Consider the following 20,280-nt stretch of genomic DNA (forward strand, 5'->3'; position numbering starts at 1 on the left):
TTGATCCATAAGTGACATAATACATAAGCTCCACAGGCCTTTCAGGCTGTCTGTATTTAAATCTCATACAGTATTTGTGGATAATGGAAAAAGGTACTTACGAGACAAGTGGCATTTCAGTGAAATCAGCCCGAAGGCCATTAAAAGCCATTTCCCTCATTACTATTTTTCAGAAGATTAGAGCCTTTTTCATGCATGACATTCCTGAAACTCTGCATTCTGAAAATTTCTATACTAAATTATTTAATTCCTATGCTAGAAAATTACAGAGCAACCTACATTTCTCCATTCAGATGAACAGATTCCCTCTTATTTAAACAGATAATGTAGATTATACCATGTCAGGACAAAATGTATAACTAAAGGATTAACTGTGCCAGTTTCAATAGACAATTCATCCCATTTGTATATCATGTCTACCTGTGGCTCCTCATCCACATCCTTCTCTTCAGTGTTTCTAACCTTTGAGCCAGCTATTTGGATTGGTCTGAATAATAATGTATGCTACTAACAGCCCATTAACTGTGGTCTGGAGTTAAGTCCAAGCCAATTCTTCCCATGCCAGACAAACCATTTGATCAGCTTGTCAAGAGATGAGAAACCAAACCTGTGGTCAGAAAGTGTCGGGACCTTGCAGACCATTTTGATTAAAAAATCCCCACAACTGACATTGGAACAAAGGATGAATGATGATGGTCTGTAATGATTTGACTTGTACTGAATGAAAGAGTTACTGTAAAGAGTTACTTGTGCGAAACTGTCTGCTAAAATCTCCCAGAGGAGATCTATCCCCACATACAGTGGCTAAAAGTTTTGAAAGAACTTTGGAGGGCAGGCAGTTTAGTAGGCTAATCGAATGCAGTATTGGATGAAAATAGGATTCAGCAGTACAGAGACTGTAAAATAGGATGATAATGAGTTCATTTGGAGTGTGTCCGTATATTATATGTGGCATTCATTCAGCAAAAAAGAGATTGTCTCTTAAACTCCAGTCCACTTCGATATAAACTTGTCTGCCTTTGCTTAATAAATATGCTGCTATCATGCTGTGAGCCGAATTAATTGCATTCCGGTTTCCTGAGTTCGTCTGCCCCTCCAGGAGTGTTTCTGTGGTATTGCCACCAAAACCACTTGATTTTGCACTAGATTTCGTTAACCACCGCAAGGCTATTGACAACATTTTTTGAGTCCATTTGTGCAAAAAGTGCAAAGTTTGACAAAAATTTGCATTGAAGGATATAGTTGTGAACATCAGCTTGTAGGCAAGTGTTATGATCAGACCCATGACTGTGATAAAATGAAAGTCTTTGATGATAATGCTGTTCTGGGGAAGAGTTGTGATTGGTCACAATCACAAACTTTTACAATATTAGCGGGGTACTGCAGATTTTACAAAAATGTGATTGTATAATTGCAAATTCCTGTAGGGAATGGCTTATGTGTTATTGTCAGACTTCAGTTACAGAGCAACAAAATTATGGATGAGCATCTTGTGGCCCAGTTGAGCATGTTAAGCAGAACTGGTTTGACAGTTTTCTTTGTTGTTTATTGTTTTTTGTTGTATATTGGAGGTGCCATGGTACGGTGCATTATTAATCATAGTGCAGTCTGAAGCACAGGGAAAAGCACCATATCTTTGGCATTTTAAATGTCTGCAACTACCTGAGCAATGTTCTCAAAGTAAAAAAAACAAAAAAAACAATAAAAATAGTTATCCTGTCCACTTGAGAGGTAAGCTCACTCTTCTGTGATCCCAAATACTGCTGAGCTATTACAGAGGTATTTTAATTTGATATGATTTGCTGCCCCCAACACACATACACACATATGCAAAGCCACCTTCACCTCCACTACACCACCACACACTGGCGCATGCATACAAACCCAAATGAACACATGAAAGAGAGAAGGGGGAAAAAACAGGTACACACATGCACACAAACACACCAACACACAAAGGAACTGTGAATTGTTGAGTCAGCTAAATTAACAATACAGTATGTCACTAATGTGTGTGAACTGTTAAACTAAAGCACACACTAGAGCAAATACACAGGCAAACACACACACCTACACCTATTTAACAATAAATGCCAAAACATTTATTTTTGCATTTTCTTGTACTTTTATATTACAATCTGATTACTTTTACTTCTTGAAAAATGTGGTATTTTTACTGGTTACTTCATGGTATGGCAAAGTGGCAACATGGTGGTGATGGAGGTACTGGAGGAGGCGAGTGGTCTGCTGAGTCACTTTCCATGTTTGTCATGGTCCAACCCGACCACTTTTGAACGACCCCTGTGTTATGTCCCGGCCCAACATCCAGTTTCAACCACAAATATGACAATCTACGGAAGCAGGACACCATCGAAATGCCCTTTCTTTGTGACTTTAAACAAATAAATAAAATGAAAACAACACACACACTCAAAACACTAGGACACACTTATGATGTGAGCATGAGTATTTGCATTTCTTACATAAATGAATAGGATGAAAATATCTGTACACACACAATGCAAACACACGCAGCCGGAATAAGTCTTTGTGCTGGTGCCATTGAGCAGGCCTTGGACAGAGCTGTGAGCGCTGAGAGGAGGCAGCAGGGAGAGCTGGAGGTGAGACAACCTCCTCCTCCACACACCTCTCTGCAGGTGAGCTGCCATGGGTGGAAGGAACCAAAGCTTCATTTCATGCCAAAAACATGTACTGACATACACCTGTGTTTGGGCAACCTGCTGTTCTCATGACCTGAGCCGGGAATCCTAGATCTCTAAGATTGCCTTTGTTGCCAAGCTCATGGCATGTTGCCACTTCATGTCTTTAGTTACTTTCTCCTTTCACAAATATTTCATACTTAAGAATTATGCTGGTCACACCTACTTACTGTATACTGGAAGTGTATAAATACTTGTACATGGGTGAGATTGCCTTTCTAGAATAGAGCAATAAAGGAACGTTTTTCCCTTCAAATAAGACTTTACAGATGTAGCCATTGTATTAATCCTACTTTCATGCGCTGCATGCAAAGCATTAATGTTGCAGTATTGATCTTTCCCTCAGAGCAATTGTTGGGGAAATTAAATTTTTATTCTGTTTTCAGTGGGAGGCTCAAGGAATGATCATGCAGCCAGTCACTCAAGACAGCTGAAATAGATTTGTGTTACAATGTGAGTGTAGTTCTACTCTAACACATTGCAAAACAAGCAAGTTGCAGTTGCCGCAGCACCACTGACAGATCAAAGGAAAATGCAGAACTGGGGACTTCTACATCAGCTAACAACATAGTTCCAAAAGCATTATTTTTTAGTACAGACTAATGAAAATGTGAAGAATCTGAACTCAAGTGGTCTTGCACTGATGAGCACTGTTTCTCCTCTGTTCTTAGCCTTGGGCACCATCAGCAAACTTGCAACTAAATGAACAATTGTTACATTGTTGTACAGTATATTGAACTTTTTAGAACAACTTCAGCATTGACAAAAGGAAGTCTCTACCCTTCGCAGATAAATGTTCATCAGCTCACTTCCAATCGGTGCATTACCTTGATCTTCAATGTTTAGATTCTTGATCATCCACTGTACAATATCAGAACCTGGAACGAGAGAGAAAATATAAAAATATGATCAGTGACATGAAGCTGAGATATTCACAGTATGCTAAAACACCTTTTTCCATACAGATGCAAATGAAGGGGAAAACAATGACATCCTCAACTCTGCCCACCTTTCCTCATCATTACAGTGCTTGCAAATCCCTCTCGTCTAGCACCATGTGGGTGGGTAATAGGCCATCCAGTACCAAATATTCTTTTCTGACACCCCCTCCACACCACCTCTCCTTGGCTGTACCCCATTAATATAAATGACCAGAGAGGTACGATGGCATACTGAAGCACCCAATTTATAACAATACAATTTGTCTGACTCAGTCATAGCATAAACAGAGCAGTCTGTATTGTGATTATTTTGTTCCAACTGTTTCCCTGAAGAACACAATACACCACAAAGGAAACGTCCAACTGCAGGTAGACAAAACAAAGATAAGGTCTGAATAGAAAACAGGACAGAATTCATAATATTCTGTTACATCATCACACAGCCATCTTGCTAGGAAAATAACAGTAATAAATTAACAGGTGATTATAATGAAATGACGGCCACAGCCACTGAGCTGTTCATATAGTAAAACACCATATTGTAGGAAATGCGTGTGACATCAAGGGAATACTATGAATAGGGGTTAAATATGGGATAAATAGAGGAGAGGAGAGAGGAGAGGAGAGGAGAGGAGAGGAGAGGAGAGGAGACATCCATTTTGGAAAAAAAAAATTGATAGCTGAAATTCTGTCTGTATTTAAAAATATATATATATTTCCATCTTCAAAAATGTAACGATTCCGCAAGCAAACGGTCTTGAGATGCCTCCAAACTTCAACAGCAACTTGTAATGTGCTTTACTTTTATGCCAGTAGGCATTTTGTAAGAGGGGACATCATATTTCATTTTTTTTTTTTTTTTTTTGAATGAAACTAAACTCATCTCCTCCGTCAGAGAATGAGAATGAATAATTTTCACATCTCAGAACAACATAATAGCAACCTCTGCCCTGTAGGCATTTTCACACCCCACTGCAACACGTGACTTTGGCACTCTGGCTAAATATACCTCCCAAGCTATTATTACTGTCTGTCATGCTGACAGGTGAGGGTGTGTTGAGGAGACAAGAGCCGCAGAAGACTGGAAAAAGGTGTGAAAAAGAGACACAAGGGAATTCATGCGGTGAGACGGGCAATCTGTGTGGCTGTCTCTCTGTCCATCATTCTCCCGCTCTGTCTGTTTTGTCTCCGTCTTCACTTTCTCTCTCTCACACCCTCAACCCACTTTCACTCTCACTCTCTCTCACTCTGTCTCTTTCATTGCACACCCCCCCCCCCCCCCCCCCCTCCACACACACACACACACACACACACACACACACTCCCAAAACACAACTTACTCAAACTATTACGTGACAACTCTGCATATTAATATCGGGCCGTATTAATAATCAGAGGCAGTTACTTGCGCTGAATAACTAGATGAGATTTACCATGGATTAACATCATTAATACAACCCCATTTTCACACTATCAGTGATGACCCACTTTCTAGGAGAGAGTTTAAATGAGATGTGTAAGGTAATCCCCTAACAAGGCTGTTCTCCGAATTGATTAATATCAAACTCATAGATTGGGCTGTACATGTTTGCGTGTCTGTCTATGTGTGTGTGTGTGTGTGTGTGTGTGTGTGTGTGTGTGAGCCACTGTGCACTGATACAATACACATAATACGGTAAGATGAAGCATTAACAATCCCCATGGGAAAACTGGGTCGTTGCATAAGAAAATAGTAACAGGATACAGCAAGAAAAAATAGAATATAAATAAGTATGCAGCAAAAGAGGGTCATATAAACACGTGGAACTAACAATTTATAGGACATGCTGAGTATAAATGTATGAATGAAAGTGGGAAAGCTATAGATTATAGCAGAGTGTACAAATGGCACAAATAGCAGCAGTAGAACCAAATGAGATGAAGAAAATAAATGAATGAAAAATATGTGCAATATGAGGATATACCAAAAAAAAAACAGAAATATGTGCAGTATGAAAAACGTTCTAACAATATCAATGCTGCGTATCACAAATGAGAGGATAATAGAAAATGAGGAAAAACAGTATGTGAAGCTGCAGCATATGTGCAGGATGTGCTCAAATGAGCAGTGTGTGCATGCATGATGGCATCTGTATGACTCAATGAGCATACTGTAAATAGAAAATTTTTCTTCCTTGCATTTGATGGAACAACAAAGTTGTTTCTCAGCTATGTGTCTTGTGGCCTTGCTGCTCACTTAGTGTACACCAACACACACACACATATGTGCATAGGAGACACGAAAGGAAGCACATGCACATTCACACACACACACACACACACACACACACATACACACAAATGCTGGTTCTTGTCATACAGCTCTTTGGGAGATGTCTCTTTTCATTCCCAGGCTGGAGGAAAGGAATAGCAGTCCCGTTAGTGTTTCAGGATCCACGAGCGCACATCACATCTCACATGACATCAACATGCGGTGCAGATGCAGTTCACATACAGCGCCTGTTGGCAAGGATCTTGACACATTCGACACACTCTTGGCCATTAAAGGCAATGCCAGCTGTCCTCTTAAAGAAAGTGAGATCATGTGGGAACAGACTTTCGGGAGTATCCCATCTGCATTCATTTCAAGATAATTATAAATCATGGTGAAGAGGTTGTAAATGACATAACGTTGCATAGTTCGGCATGTCGCTGACAGGGTTGGTTAGTTACGGGATATTTGTAATGCTGTTGCGTATCCTAAATGCAAAAAAATGTAATGGCATTCTGTTACGTTATCTATAAAAATAATGTATTCTGATTACAGATCCTTGTGAAAAAGTTAGAGGCTTACTTCTGCGATAACTTTTAAAGAGAAAGCAAAAAACTCAAGAGGGCCATTTAGATAGTGGCAGGTGTTCTACATCTTTGTAGAATGTCGCACAGGTGGAGATTTGTGTTTGTATGTGCAAATACATTTCCTGAATTTTAATTTTTCACTTTTTTTAATCTGTATGGGTATTTTTGTACCTCAAATATGGCAAAGTCATCTGAAAGTAACTGAAAATGATCAGAATACATAGAGGGTAATTCCTTAGATTATGTTAATGATTACAATTTTGATGAGATATCTACTCAACTATAATGAAATACAGGTTTCTTAGCAGTTTCTTTAATGGGTGGTTCATGATTTTTAGAAGTGTAATCTATTCAACACCAATAATCCCCATTTAGAATATTGAATATTTCACATTGGTGAATGTGACAATTGTTTTTTTGTTGTTGTTGATTCAGAGAAATTGGTACAAGCCACCTGTGAGCCTTTGCTAGCAGTGCTGGTGAGAGTCAACTCGTCTGTCCAGCGGTGCTGCTGGCATTGTTGGAGCCCCAGGCAAAATCACGCAATGGCTGTTTATCTTTCTCAAAAAGCAGGCTGGTGTGAATTGCACAGGAACAAACACCTGTACTGAAATGTGAATGTCACAAGAACGGTCTAATAATCAATAGAGTAGGCTTCTACAAATACTGAAACTTCCATGTGATGCATAATGTTGTACTGGGATAATACACTGATCATTTTAAATAGCTGCAGCTGTAGAGCAGATTGAGCTCTGAGGGTTGTAAAGTGACTAAAAGGTAATGGATATGTGAATTGGAAGGGAAATGTTATCTATTGTAGGACTATGCAATGAGTAAAACTAATCTAATGTAATATCATTTATTGGTTTTAACAGTATAGAGTGCCTTGATTTTTTTTTTCTTCATACTTCGTACAGTAAAAACTACAGCAAACACACTCACTCATCTCCCACTCAACTCATCCCTTACTTGAGTATCACTCAAACTTAGATTCTGGAAGTTATCCAGCAAGTTGGATGGCTCAAAAATCCAACATGATCCTCTTGACATTCTGGCACTGTTGGTGTGAAACGCAAAACGGACAACTCTCCAAATATTTTTAGTGTTTTGTTTGGCAAGCAGAGAGTATCGGTCAGGCAGTTAGTGAGTGGGAGACGGAGCTTGAGAGGTGAGGAGAGGAGGTGAGAGCCTTACCTGAAAAAACACTGGGGATCTTGGATAGAAAACTTTTCACCGTGCGGATAGGGATTCCATTTTTCTCATCCTGCATGCGTGCTATTACGTCCTCCATCTGGACAACAGAGGGGCAGAGGGAGCGAGGGGGAAGAAGGGAGAGAGAGAGACAAAAAGAGAGCAGTTTTAGTCAACTTGCCTTAATAAATGGGGGCTATGTGAACAAGAGAGACAGAGGTAAACGGATAGAAACAGGTTCCCATGTGGCCCAGGTGTGTCTCTGGGGGAAAGAGTGAGGGGAGAGGAAGTTGGTGACTAACGCTCGCTGCTGTCAGAATTTTGCCTCTCCTTTGACAATTCTCCGAGTTGTATAATTTGTCACAATGTTGTAAATGTCAGCTGAATTTATTGAATCTTGCAACAACAATTGAGTTTTGAAAGACAAACCACAAAGTTTCTCGTGCATATTATGCGGCGCAGTCCCTTTGTGTCCCATAGCAGCCTCACATAAATACATTATGGAGCCAAGAGGCAAGATGTCACAGAAAAAGACATTTCGGACAGACCATTTTGAGTTCAGCATTGACTGAGTCACAGGTTTGAGCCAAAAACTGAAGTGAGGGATGACATGTACAGGCAAAAGGCAGACAGGCACATACGCACACACAGACACACACAACCGCACACTCACACACGTCACTGGGACAGAAATACGCTGGGCGTCGTCTCTGGGGCCTGGCGGGGGCAACGCGAGGCAACCACGTTTCCAAGAACAGACAGAAGGGAGCAGAGCAAAGAGTAGAGCATGGCCCCGATACGTCAGCCATCACGGTTGGATGCCAAGAGTTCTCCCCAAACTCCTCCTTCTGGCATGAATAAATACAGTGTAAAAATATCATACACATGGACACACAAACACACACACACACAGAGTTCAACGGCCTGGCAACACACCGGAATGTGACACGCACACACAGGCACACACACACACACACCAACAAATACACCGACAGGCTGGCTGCTCAGTTACTGACCTGTTTCTGCTCCATAGCCCAGTAAGTGCGAGCTGCTAGGGGTTGGTTGGTGTTGATGAGAATAACGTCAGTGACTGTGCAACGCGAGGAAGTGTTATGTTGTTCTCATGGATCTGGCTTCACGGAGCATCCCCCTCATCTCCATTCCCTCTCAGGCTTCATGAGACATACACACGACTTATCAGTGGGACTCATCTGGGATGGGCAATCCTATTTGAATGCAGCCAATTTCATTTTCTACAAATGTAGATTTTGTGTGGGCAATGAATTCCTGTGGCCTTATTTGTGAAAAAGGAACAGTGCTGATTATGAAATAGCTGTGTTTGATATGCAAATCCGCGACTACTTGCGTCTTGGCAGTTCATAAGCTAGTACTGTAGCATAATGTTATACTGAAAGCTTGCAGCTAGTCAAATACCCTGGAGCGAAAAATCATCCCAGTTAGTGGTTTGGACGCTAATTGACAATGATGGAGCACAGGCTTATAGCTAAAGAGCTGCTAGGAGAGAGGTGAGGGCCAGAGAGACTGAGAGAGAAAGAAAACGAGAAGAAACACCTGAATTGATATCAAATTTATACATTTCCATATTATTTCAGTCTGTGCTGTCTTAATCTCTCTCTCCCAGAGATGTATGAGTTGTCAATGAGAAACCTTTCCTCTGCAATACACCTATGTGAATCAAGTGAGAATATATTATAGAATATCATATCCTAAGTGATGGCATGAGACCAACCCAAATGTCTAGGACAAAATATAAAAACTTCTCCATTTGGTAAGACCTTAAAGGAAAAATTCCATCCTAAAACACTTGCAATGTATCTTGCCTTTCTGGGCCTCTGTTGTTTGGTTGTGTATATTTCTTATTCCTGCAGATAAATGGCCAAACATAGCCAAAATGACACAATCACATCCAGATATTTAAAATGTAGCTACAATGGAGTTTGATAGCAGAAATATTTTCAGGTATCTAAAACATCAGCGGTAAACATTCATGTTTTAGTGTCAAGTCCTCTGAACCAAAGAGCAAGGGCTTCTTTCTAGACCCACCATTTTACACCGACGTTCAACAATCGTCCAGGGAGCAATCCATCATAGAAGAGGCAGAGATAACAATTTCTCCGCTGACAGAAGCCTCAAAGAGCAGCTTGATGCAGCTATAAGACATGTTGCGTTTTGAGTAAGGGGCACAGCCATGATCATAACACTCCCCAAAGTTCAAACTTGCCTGGCTGGATAGCTGTATTTATGTCCTATACACCCACCTTTGATTGAAAGCAAAAGTCCATGCCTGTTCTGTGGGGGTTGTCAAAGGTCAGTCTGGGAAATGTAGGGACTCACAAACTGAAGTAAAAGCAGACGAGGCAGGTTGAGGGAAAGTGGGTACACCAAAAAAGTGAATTGCAATACTTCACATACATCACAAAATGCATTGAACATCACAAAATGATGACATCCAACAGTGTTATCCGAGGGTGGATTTTTCTTCTATATACCTCATGCAAACCTCTGGGTACAGATAAGACTAAAAACCATGTCAAACCTCAGTAATACCACTCCTGCATTAATATAATATTGTTCTAAACAGGGTCTGGAAAAGCTGTTACTACAGACTTATAGACCGCCATTACCAGTATTCATGTGGCATCCTGCTATCGGGAGACTGACAACCATTCATTTTGCTGCTCATGAACATCTTTCTCCAACCTATTCCCAATGGCAGCTGGCTCACTGCTGTATGCTTTACGATGCCAACCCTCTTTCTGTGTCTATATCGCTCTATCGTTCTCTGAGAGTTAGCTGGCACCAAGAGACAGAGCAAACAAGGACAACAGAGCAACGATGATCAATACTTCACACACTCTCTCCCCTCTATCCCCACCCTCACCGCCTACACATGGTAAAATGCCATCAGCGTGAATATTCTAAAGCTCTTGAAGTTTGGATGCTCTCTGGGTTCATGGTGTGAGGAAGAGAGGAAAGTGGTTTCCCGCAAGAGGAGTTTGGATTTAGCTCTCTCTCTTTCTCTCTCGCTCTCTCTCTCTCTTTCTCTCTCTGTCTCTGTCCCCCACCCACCCAGAGTTGTCTGACTGCGTCTCTGCAGCCTCTTAACAGATAAGAGTGAGTGTGTTGGCTGCACAGTGTGAATCATTGAATAATGATGGCGCAGGACTTGGTACATATGAAGTGACTAACAAAAGCTCCGGATATAAGCACATACTGTGCTTCAGCGCTGGGCTCCAACCACTTCAAAGACTATCACTGAGGGCACTCAGGGTGCACTCAGAGTGCTCTGAAGCACCATTTTGAACAAAGGAACATTTCAAACTAGCTTTGTAAATCAATGCTGGCCTCTTAGTTTTCTTTTTAGCCATTGTTAAGTACACCATATGTCTACTGATTTTGGCTGGTCGTTACTAAGAAAAGAGGGCTGAAGGAGGGATCAATTATTATAAATATTGCTATCTTGGACACGTTTGAAGTGGAGATTGAGCATTCAGTTATGTTATCTGTATGCCATGAGACAGCTCATTTGGAGATGACCTTCACTTTAAGTCCAATAAACAGAAACAAAAGAGACAGGTTTGTTCCGCTTCCTATGATGTCATATCGATGTACAACTATGTACACAATGAGGTATAAAAGATGGAGATGCTGACTGTGATAGTATGATTTTAGGAGACAGGGATATTGTCAGTTACCCCTGCCCCCTTTCATTTTCAGCAGTTCCAGTTTCTGTCTTGTGATGACATCCCAGTTTTGCATCTTGGTTCACTTTGGTCTCTGGCTTGGAGAAATTGTTGTTCATGTTCACCAGTACCGGCTGGAGTGTCCTAGACCAGTGGTTCCCAAACCTTTTCACATCAAGGACCCATTTGATAAGATTTTGTCTTAAGGAACCCCTGAGAAGACTGTTGTTGTTACATTTGAGGTGATACATAATTATATAATAGCATATACTGTAGATGGTGTAATAATATCCTTATGCATTGTGCCATTGTGCTAATTTATGGAGAGTGAAATAATTATCAAATAACATTTTTCTAGGGACCCACTGGAATCCTCCAAGGATTCTTTGTGGTCCCAGGACTCCACTTTGAAAACCACTATCCTAGACAATAGGAATAATAGACATGTATGTAAATTCTCTTTTTAAAGATTGTTTTCATAATATTTCTGCTTTATCAAATAGTTGACAGTAGAGAAAGACAGGAAAGACAGGAGAGTGAGAGGGGAATGACATGTGCCAAAAGTCAAAGACTTAAACATCACAGTTACTCTAGCCGGAACCATTAGTTAGTTAGGGGTCATGGGAATTTATTAATCCTGTCTACATGTGTTTTGTGGATTTGGAAAAGGCTTAAGTCTGTGTTCCCTAAGGTATCCTGTGGGAGGTGCTGCGGGTCGTTGCTGTGAGCCACGTGGTCCCTGCAGAAGGGTTGTTCAGCACCTCCAAGTCTGAGGATATGGTTCGTAATGCCAGACAGACTGGGCACCCTAGAGTGAATTGTGCTGATTATCCTTTAATGTATAGATGGCAAATTTGAGTAAGGACATAAACTAGCTGTGGGTTCTCACAACAACACAATTACAAGCTGAAAACAGCCCCGACTAGAGTTGAGCAACAATTAGCCAACCTCTTCACATAGCCTCAGCTGCTAAAGTTAAATTAACTCCTTGGACATTAAGACAAGGAAATAAACTGTGTTCAAACCCGGACCGCCGAAGACCGGGGGAGTTTTGCAAGTTAGCACAGACATTTTTCTGTTTTGTGTTTTCTGCCACTCCAATGGCCCGCTTAAAAAACTGCACTGAACTACAGTCTACAACACAGTAGGGCTGAACGATTTTGAAAAAATATTTAATTGCGATTATTTTGACTGATATTGCAATTGCGATATGATTTGTGATATTAGAGGGAATGATAATTTTTACATCATTATTCTCATTTTCATTTTTATTTAATTTTCAAAAACGTATTAAAATGATTATGGTGTGATTTTTGCGGGGATCTGTACCAAACAAAGATGTTTTCTTAAGTCTGTAGAATATGATGTGTAGGCCAGGAAAATTCTGCAGCGCGACAATATTTAATTTAAAATGGTATTTTGAGACACATTTCGCCTTTAACAAATATTGCGCCTCCTGCGATTTGAAAATTGCAATAGGCCATATTGCGATTTCGATAAAATTTTGATTAATTGTTCAGCCCTACAACACGGCCAATCCCAATCGAGATGGGGACAACTTTGCCCCCCCCAAAAAGATGACATACACCAAACTACTATATATAGTAGCTCGCTTAAAAATAAACACCTCTCATGAAGAATGTACCATTGGCCCGAGACATTTTGAGCACTCCATTTTTGAGAGCTTTTAGTTACTTAAGGATCAATCACAGAGGATAAAACCCTGTGTGTAGGGGTTGAGTGAGGACAGGCTCTGTGGGCTAACCGAGGAAGACGAATAGACTGCCTGAGGCAAAATGGCTACAAAATACTGTAAACTACAGTGAACTTGAGAGTTGCTGTGAGATCCTGTGCAAACCACAACATAGAACATATTGATTACACTGCACAGGTTACATGCAATAGATTCCTTCCTCAACAAAGGATGCTGCTCCTCTTCAATGGTGACCTAGATTTAGGTGTGGGGGAGAAATCTTCAGTACTTGATGAACTCAAACTCCTTTTTCAAACAGCCTTAATTAGATCACTTTCCGCATAAGCTTTAAATCTCTTGAGACAGACTAGTGTTTATTAGGAATTTGAGAATTTTCTTTCTATGCCCAACAAGGAGTGCCCAATTGTTATGATGCCCAGCAACACGGGGTAATTCAGAAGGATGCAACTGTCCCATTGGTATAATGTTGAGATTACCCCCCTCTAATGTCTAAAATAAATCTACATCTGGTCTTCTTTAGCATGTTCCATCAAATGCAACTTCTCTTGTCATCCAATTGGCATTTCATGAAGCTGCGTGCGTATTCATATTCCTGTTTATTTCAGTCTGGAGTCTTTGCAGATCGAAAAACCTGGCTGACTGAGCTGCTGAGGAAATTAAAAGCTCTCCTCTTCTGTTCTTCTTCTCCTCCTCCACCCCCTCCTCTCACCTCTTTCTTCTCCCTCTCTCTCTCGCTCTCCTTGCCTGCTCTGTGATGGATGATTGTAACTGTAACAGATGTATGGGAGGATGGAATTATCTAGACAGTGTTATCTGAGGACGAGTGTGTCTACACCGGGAGAACAGGCATTCCTCCCAACACTGCATTGCACAAACATACACTCACACGCACAGAGGAACACATGCACCCACACACACACACACACACACACACACACAGCACAGACAGCAACACTATGACACACACATCGCACACAATTCATGACACGCAATTCACACAGCAATAGTCAAGAGACGCTGCAAGTAAAGCGTGTGCTGTTAGGCAGAATTCACAGGTGCACACACACGTTCACACACACACACACACACACAAATTATGAAACCTTTATGAATCCGGGGGGGGGGGGGTTCATAAGACCTGTGCATAGCTAGCTAAAAAGCCATCAGAGACATAAATACATAATGTATTAAAGAAAAGGGCAACATCAAAGGATCACATGTGGGTGAATAAACCCAGCCCACCCAGCCTGAATAGATCCTGTCACTACTTAGCATGATAGCCCTAATAGATAAAAAGGTCTTAGCAGTGGGTAGGGCTGAAAGATATTGACAAAAAAATCTAATTTCATCCATTTTGGACGCCCCTCTCTCTTAAGCAATTAATTGCAGCCTCTGCGATTTGGAAATTGCAGAACTTCATATTGAGATTTCAATTTTTTTTTGATTCATTGTTCAGCTCTAGCAGTGGGTTGTTCTCACTTCCTGCCAGAGGCAACCTTTCACATTTTGTCTGCGCTCAGGAAAACCATAGAGGCACACAACAAATCCAATACATATATACAATCTGAGGCTAGCAAGTGGCTAAAAAGCATGACTGTAAACACCATGAAGCTAAGCAAATGCAAAACTGCAGGAATTCACCTTGGTGTAAACTTTTTGGTTTGACTTTTTTAATAACCTCAACACTAACAGGACTACACAAGGACTCAAAGGGCCAAACTATTGCTGCATTAAAGCACTGTGAAATGCTATGTCAACACAAATGAATCACATATCCCCTCTAGACAGACTGATGCATTTGCATATGGACCCCATCCAAAAACACAATGTTCTTCTTGCCATACTTTGGGGGATAAGGGTAGGGCGCAATACAGGCAGCACATGCTGTTTATTTCTCTAAGAATCTCATTGCACTTCAAATGCAAACATTTTGATTTTCATGTGAAATATTGTTATGCGTCATATTGCTTTGCCTTACAGTAACAGTATTATTTTTCTCAGTCCCTGTCTGCCTGGCCTTTATTTATCTGTATACAATACATCAGGACTGTAAGCATGCCCTTGCTCAAGACCATGTTAAACATTCACTTTCTTAACCACCACTCAGAAATGTAGAGATCAATTGTTCATTTATTACCACACATTAATGAGATATGCTGACCTAAGGCATTCATAATGGCCTTCATTATACAAGAGTACTTTGTATGTGCATGGAAGGGCTTTTATGGTTGCCACAGACTTCTCTATCCATCACAAATTATCTGTAACTAAACATGTCCAGCAATGACAGCCAGGCTTTTGATGATGAAACACAATGTAAAGACTTCACACATAAATCAAGTTATTAAAGTGAAATAATTCATACATTATAGGAAGTTAAAGGACTAATGATTTTATTGCAGTACTGTTAACCCCCCAGAACATTCCCTAGTGCTTCCTTGTGTTTCCCCTTCCCTGTGTTCCTAGTGCTCCCTGTCTGTCTGTCTTTCTGTCTCGGGTTTATGTTTTGTTTGTGTGTGTATTGGCGTGAGCGTGGTCTCCTTCCTCGTTTTCCTGGCTCCTGGCTCTGCTCATCCTGCACACCTGTTCCCACTTCTCATCAGCCCTGCAGTCACCTGAGCTTTCCCTCCCATCTCCCCACCTGCACCTCATTCCCCAATCAGCCTTCACTACTTATACTAGTTCACTTCCTTTGTTCCCTGCCAGATTGTAAGTCAAGTTGCTGTGTGTTTCATGTCTTGCTATCTAGCTTTTGAATTTTGTTCTTCTGTTGTCCCGGAGACCTGTTACCTGCCGGTTTGGACCTTGCCTGTGTAGTGGACTTTTTGATTCTTGCCTGCCCCTTGTCGGATTTGTTTGCCAGTTTGGACTGCCTTCTCTGGTTTTGACCCTTGCCTGCCTCACCATCCCGTTAAGCCTAAGCCTTTGTACCTCTTTGTGTAAATAAAATCACTGAACTGCATCAGCTCTGCCTCAGGCGTCTGTGTTTGGGTCCAATCCCCCTGTGTTCCTGTTGCCCTGCTAGCACCAGCCGTAATAAGTACAGCCTCACCTGGACATGTCACATCACTACAGTGACTGACAGATAATAGAAGAGATAAACTAGAATATCCAAAAAATATCCAAATTTCCATAGATATGATTGTTTTCGGTCAAAGGGTGTGCATGTCACCTATAGCATCTATGATATCTAGGTCAAAATAAACCTAATTAACAATAAAAAGATCCATATTACCGCATTGCATGCATTTGTTATGGGTGATGTTAATATTGCTTAAGCATGAGAGCAAGCTGTTATATCAGTGATTTTTTTTTTTTATGTTTTCCTCTTACATGTTGCTGCACATTTAACTTTTGGGTGGATATCCTCACTTAAAGCCACAGACTTTTATCCCAGACTCGTCTCAAACACTTCAGTCTGTGCCTGTGCAACAGCGCACCACTTGGGCATTCAAATAAAAAATTACTCTGCAGACAGGAGGGGGAAGTTATTGAACTCCTGCTGACAAGGTTGTTGAACGGATGTCATGAATCTTAAGTCCCTGCACGGTTACTATACGTTTTCGAGTTACCACAGCAACGTAGTCCGCAACCAGACCACTATCACAAGGACATCTCTGGCAGTTGGCCATCAGTCATTCATAAGAGAGAGAGAGGGGTGTGTGTGTGACAGGGGTGGGGTGACGGGGGGGTGGGGCGTGGTGTGTGTGTGTGTGTGTGGGGGGGGGGCATAAGGAGGAGATCAAGAGAGAGATGGAGGGAGAGAGGAACAGGGGGGAGGGAGTGGAGTGGCGAGGACACTGTCTCAGGGAAGGGAATAGGAAAAAAAAGAGAAAAGACCGTTTTTGTTTCCTTTCTGTAGTGATGCACAGTTCTGCGCAGAGGCTATACAAGAGGAGAGGAATGGGATTGTGTGGCTGTGAATGACAGTGATGAGCAATATAAATTGAGTTTGCTTTTGTAACTGCAGATGAGAGGGAGAAACCCTGACTGAATTTATACTCTGGAAGTATGTTCTTGGTTGTGATAAATTGACACAGGGGAGGGCGAGATGATGAGGATGCAGGTTCACTAAGGGAATCTTTAATACTAAGGTCTGCAAAGGAAGCATATAGATTCACTCATACTCTGTGGGATCTCTGTGGGGATTTTTACTTTTTTACATAAGATGGACTTTATTGATCTAGGGGAAATTGGGTAATATTAGGGCTGGGCGATATGGTTGAAATCAATATCATGATAATCATAAGGATTTTTCTCGATATCAATATATATCACGATATGGTTCATGTATGCAAAATCACGTTAAATAATCAAATTAATGTTCATCTCATTGAACCAAATGGTAATGTTAGGTGTGATGTCAAACAAAACAGAAATATTCAAATAATATTCCTGCCATACCTCATTTTATCAGAGTTTTTAAGTAAAATTTGCTTGTCATCATCAATTTAGACAGCAGAAATGTGTGTCACGATATTAAAATATCTTCATATCATCACAATATGATTCCACTTAAAGACGATAAACGATAATATTGAATTATCGCCCAGCCCTAGGTAATATCAATAGTTATAAAGAGTAGACATCCAGTGATAGCCATTGTAGAAATCCCCCCAGTCCTGTGCTCATTGTGGAGTATTACCACAGATGCCACAGAAACCGAATCTTTCTCAAATGTTGTCGAGTCGAATATCCACATTATAACTTGAGCATCTAAAACAGTTGACTGCTAGATCATTTATTGTATTGTTCTGACAACCGAAGAGAGAACAAAATTTGAATTTTTAAACTGTCTTTATCTGGGATGGGGCAATAGTGGAGCAATAATTTCCTGTCCTACTTCTCTGCAGCCTCCTGACACCCATAAAGACCATTTTCCGCACATACGACATAGAGGTATAAATCAAGGTTAAAGCTTCATAGGGTACAGTTGGCTATAAATTCTCTTAGCCTTGACAAATAGATGATCCTGCTACGTTTGCCTTGCTCACCTGTAATCTTACACAAACTCTTCTGATTCATAACCCAGCGTAGAATTTCAAATATGAGACTGCATCTCTTTGCCCTGTCATTCTGTCTCTCTCGATCTCTCTCTTTCTCCCTCTATACCTGTACCTGCCTCTGTTGCTCTCTCATTCTCCCTTTCACACTCTCTATTCATTCAATTCTCCATTTCTCATAGGTACAGGGACTGGGGCCTCCTCAGATGGAGAGTGGCCAACAGTCTGGTTCACAGCGGGGCAGGGTCACAGAACATAAGGAGCAGATGCCTAGGTGACAACACTGCCCAGAGTGGAGGCAATTACTTCATTCAAACAAGAGGGTTATTGCTACACAGTCTGGCAGCCTCTGCAAAGCAGTGATTGACCATTTAACAACATCTGCAAGCCGGCGCTTGATGCCTCTTGTTATTGGTTGTGTTCTACATCAATACAAATATATGTCTCTCTATACACAATCAGGCTCCATGGACGCATCAGTCAAGTGGAGCATCTCTTTCTTGGAATGCCACTTTGCTGTCTCACACTTCAGGGTGTTTTCTCACCCTCAGACTTTTGTTCCCAGTGTCATTCAACTCTTTTTTCTTTATCCTTCATCATACGCCATTTGAAATAACAGCACAAAGCTGTTTCCACAAAGCACAAAAAAACATTTTCAAACTATGTCATCTATAGTGGATATTTTTTGTTTCCAGCAAACTGAAATGATCTAGTAATTTTTCAGCCAAGAATAATTCCTCAACCTCCCCTCTCACCTCACACCCAATATCATCAAATGCCTTTCATAATGTACCAGTTGGTAGTGCACCACCTTTCTGTATTCTCTCCATCATTCCCTTGCTGCTTGCTGGAGGTCTGTGATAAGCAAAACTTGCTGCTATAACACTCTTGTGCACGGCAGCAGCGGCTTTGTCATCGGCAAGGTTTGATAGACAGATGGCATTCTCACTACAGACTTTGTTGCATTTAGATGGCCTTCCAGATGGTTGCCAATGGATACTGACACCCATGACGCTCCTCCTCAGCTTTGAAGTGTTCCCAAAGGTGTGGCTGAGGGTCTGTTGATGGCTTGATCTGATCTAGTTGAGCTAGTTAAAGGAGCGCACTCACCAATAGATCAAAATGAGAGAGGGCCGTTTGCAGCACTAGCAGGTAGATTTTCATAAAAATGCAAAGCTTAACATTGGTGTCATTGGACAGATGTGGACTGGACAGTCTGAGACATGGCTCCGCTGAAAAAAATGATACTATATTGATCCCCACAGGAAAATTCTCTTCTCGCTTGCCCCCCTCAATAGGGAGGTCAGAGGTCAATTGGTAGGAATTCTTGCTCAAAGAGACATTAGTAGAGCAGATGCTTGTCGACATGGACACCTGGATTCTGTGATGTAAGGGCCGTCTCCTCTCACTAAGCCACCAAGCTGCCCATTGGAAGATTGATAAAGCTGAAGAGAAGAAAAAAGTCTTTCAGAAGCATGTGCTGAGGAAGGCCAATGCTCCTCAGAGGGCCATCTCAGCTGATGCCGCTCTAGAGTGCTGAAACTCAATAGTAAAAGAACCAGGGACTCGTTTATCCCCACCGCAATCATACTGCTTCATTTGCACATAAAATTATGCAGTGTCTTATGCCTGTATAAGAACTTTTTAATTGCGATGGATGAGCGACAATTAAAATCTATTATACTATACCAAGCTTTTCACTCCCTATTCTGTCTCATCAACTGATGTCTGTCTGAATGGTATGTCGTGGAGCTGTTTACTGTGTGATTTTATTGTGTGTTTTAATTGTAAACCCTTAGCCTTGCAAGCCAGATGAGTTATCAACTCAAAAGACTCATCTGGCTTGAGAGGCTAGTAAACACTGTCTGCAAACCACAGTTTTGAATTGAATTGAATTGAATTGAATTGAATTGAATTGAATTGAGCTGAATTGAATTGAATTGTCAAAACCCACATTCTCCAGGCAGACCCACTTTCTCCAGTCAGGCCTGGAGAAAGTAGCATGCAGTATCTGTGCAGTATCATAGGTCAACTACCTACTATGCTGAAATTGGCCCTAAATGCACAAAGTGCCCCCTAACCCAGGGAGTACAAGAACTGGCTGATATCCAGGTAGCTATGAACATCAGGCTCTGAAGGCTCTGTGAAAACTACAGCACAGTCTTGTGT

At 41.2% G+C, this 20,280-nt stretch overlaps 1 protein-coding gene across 1 annotated transcript in view; it reads right to left on the reverse strand.

Annotated features, from left to right (window-relative positions):
• The window catches only part of rgs7a (regulator of G protein signaling 7a), a 48,912-nt gene that overhangs the window by 12,890 nt on the left and 15,742 nt on the right, over window positions 1-20,280 (reverse strand). The window contains exons 2-3 of the mRNA XM_071520446.1: window positions 7,694-7,790; window positions 3,548-3,598 (exon numbers count right to left, since the gene is read on the reverse strand). Coding sequence (XP_071376547.1) covers window positions 3,548-3,598; window positions 7,694-7,790 — 148 coding nt within the window. The remainder of the gene's footprint in view (window positions 1-3,547; window positions 3,599-7,693; window positions 7,791-20,280) is intronic.

The sequence above is a fragment of the Centroberyx affinis genome, unplaced genomic scaffold (genome assembly GCF_046629955.1).
Source record: "Centroberyx affinis isolate AG114_WGS23_722 - 3 ecotype Tasmania unplaced genomic scaffold, CSIRO-AGI_Caff_v1 ptg000801l_1, whole genome shotgun sequence".
Lineage (NCBI taxonomy): Eukaryota > Metazoa > Chordata > Actinopteri > Beryciformes > Berycidae > Centroberyx > Centroberyx affinis.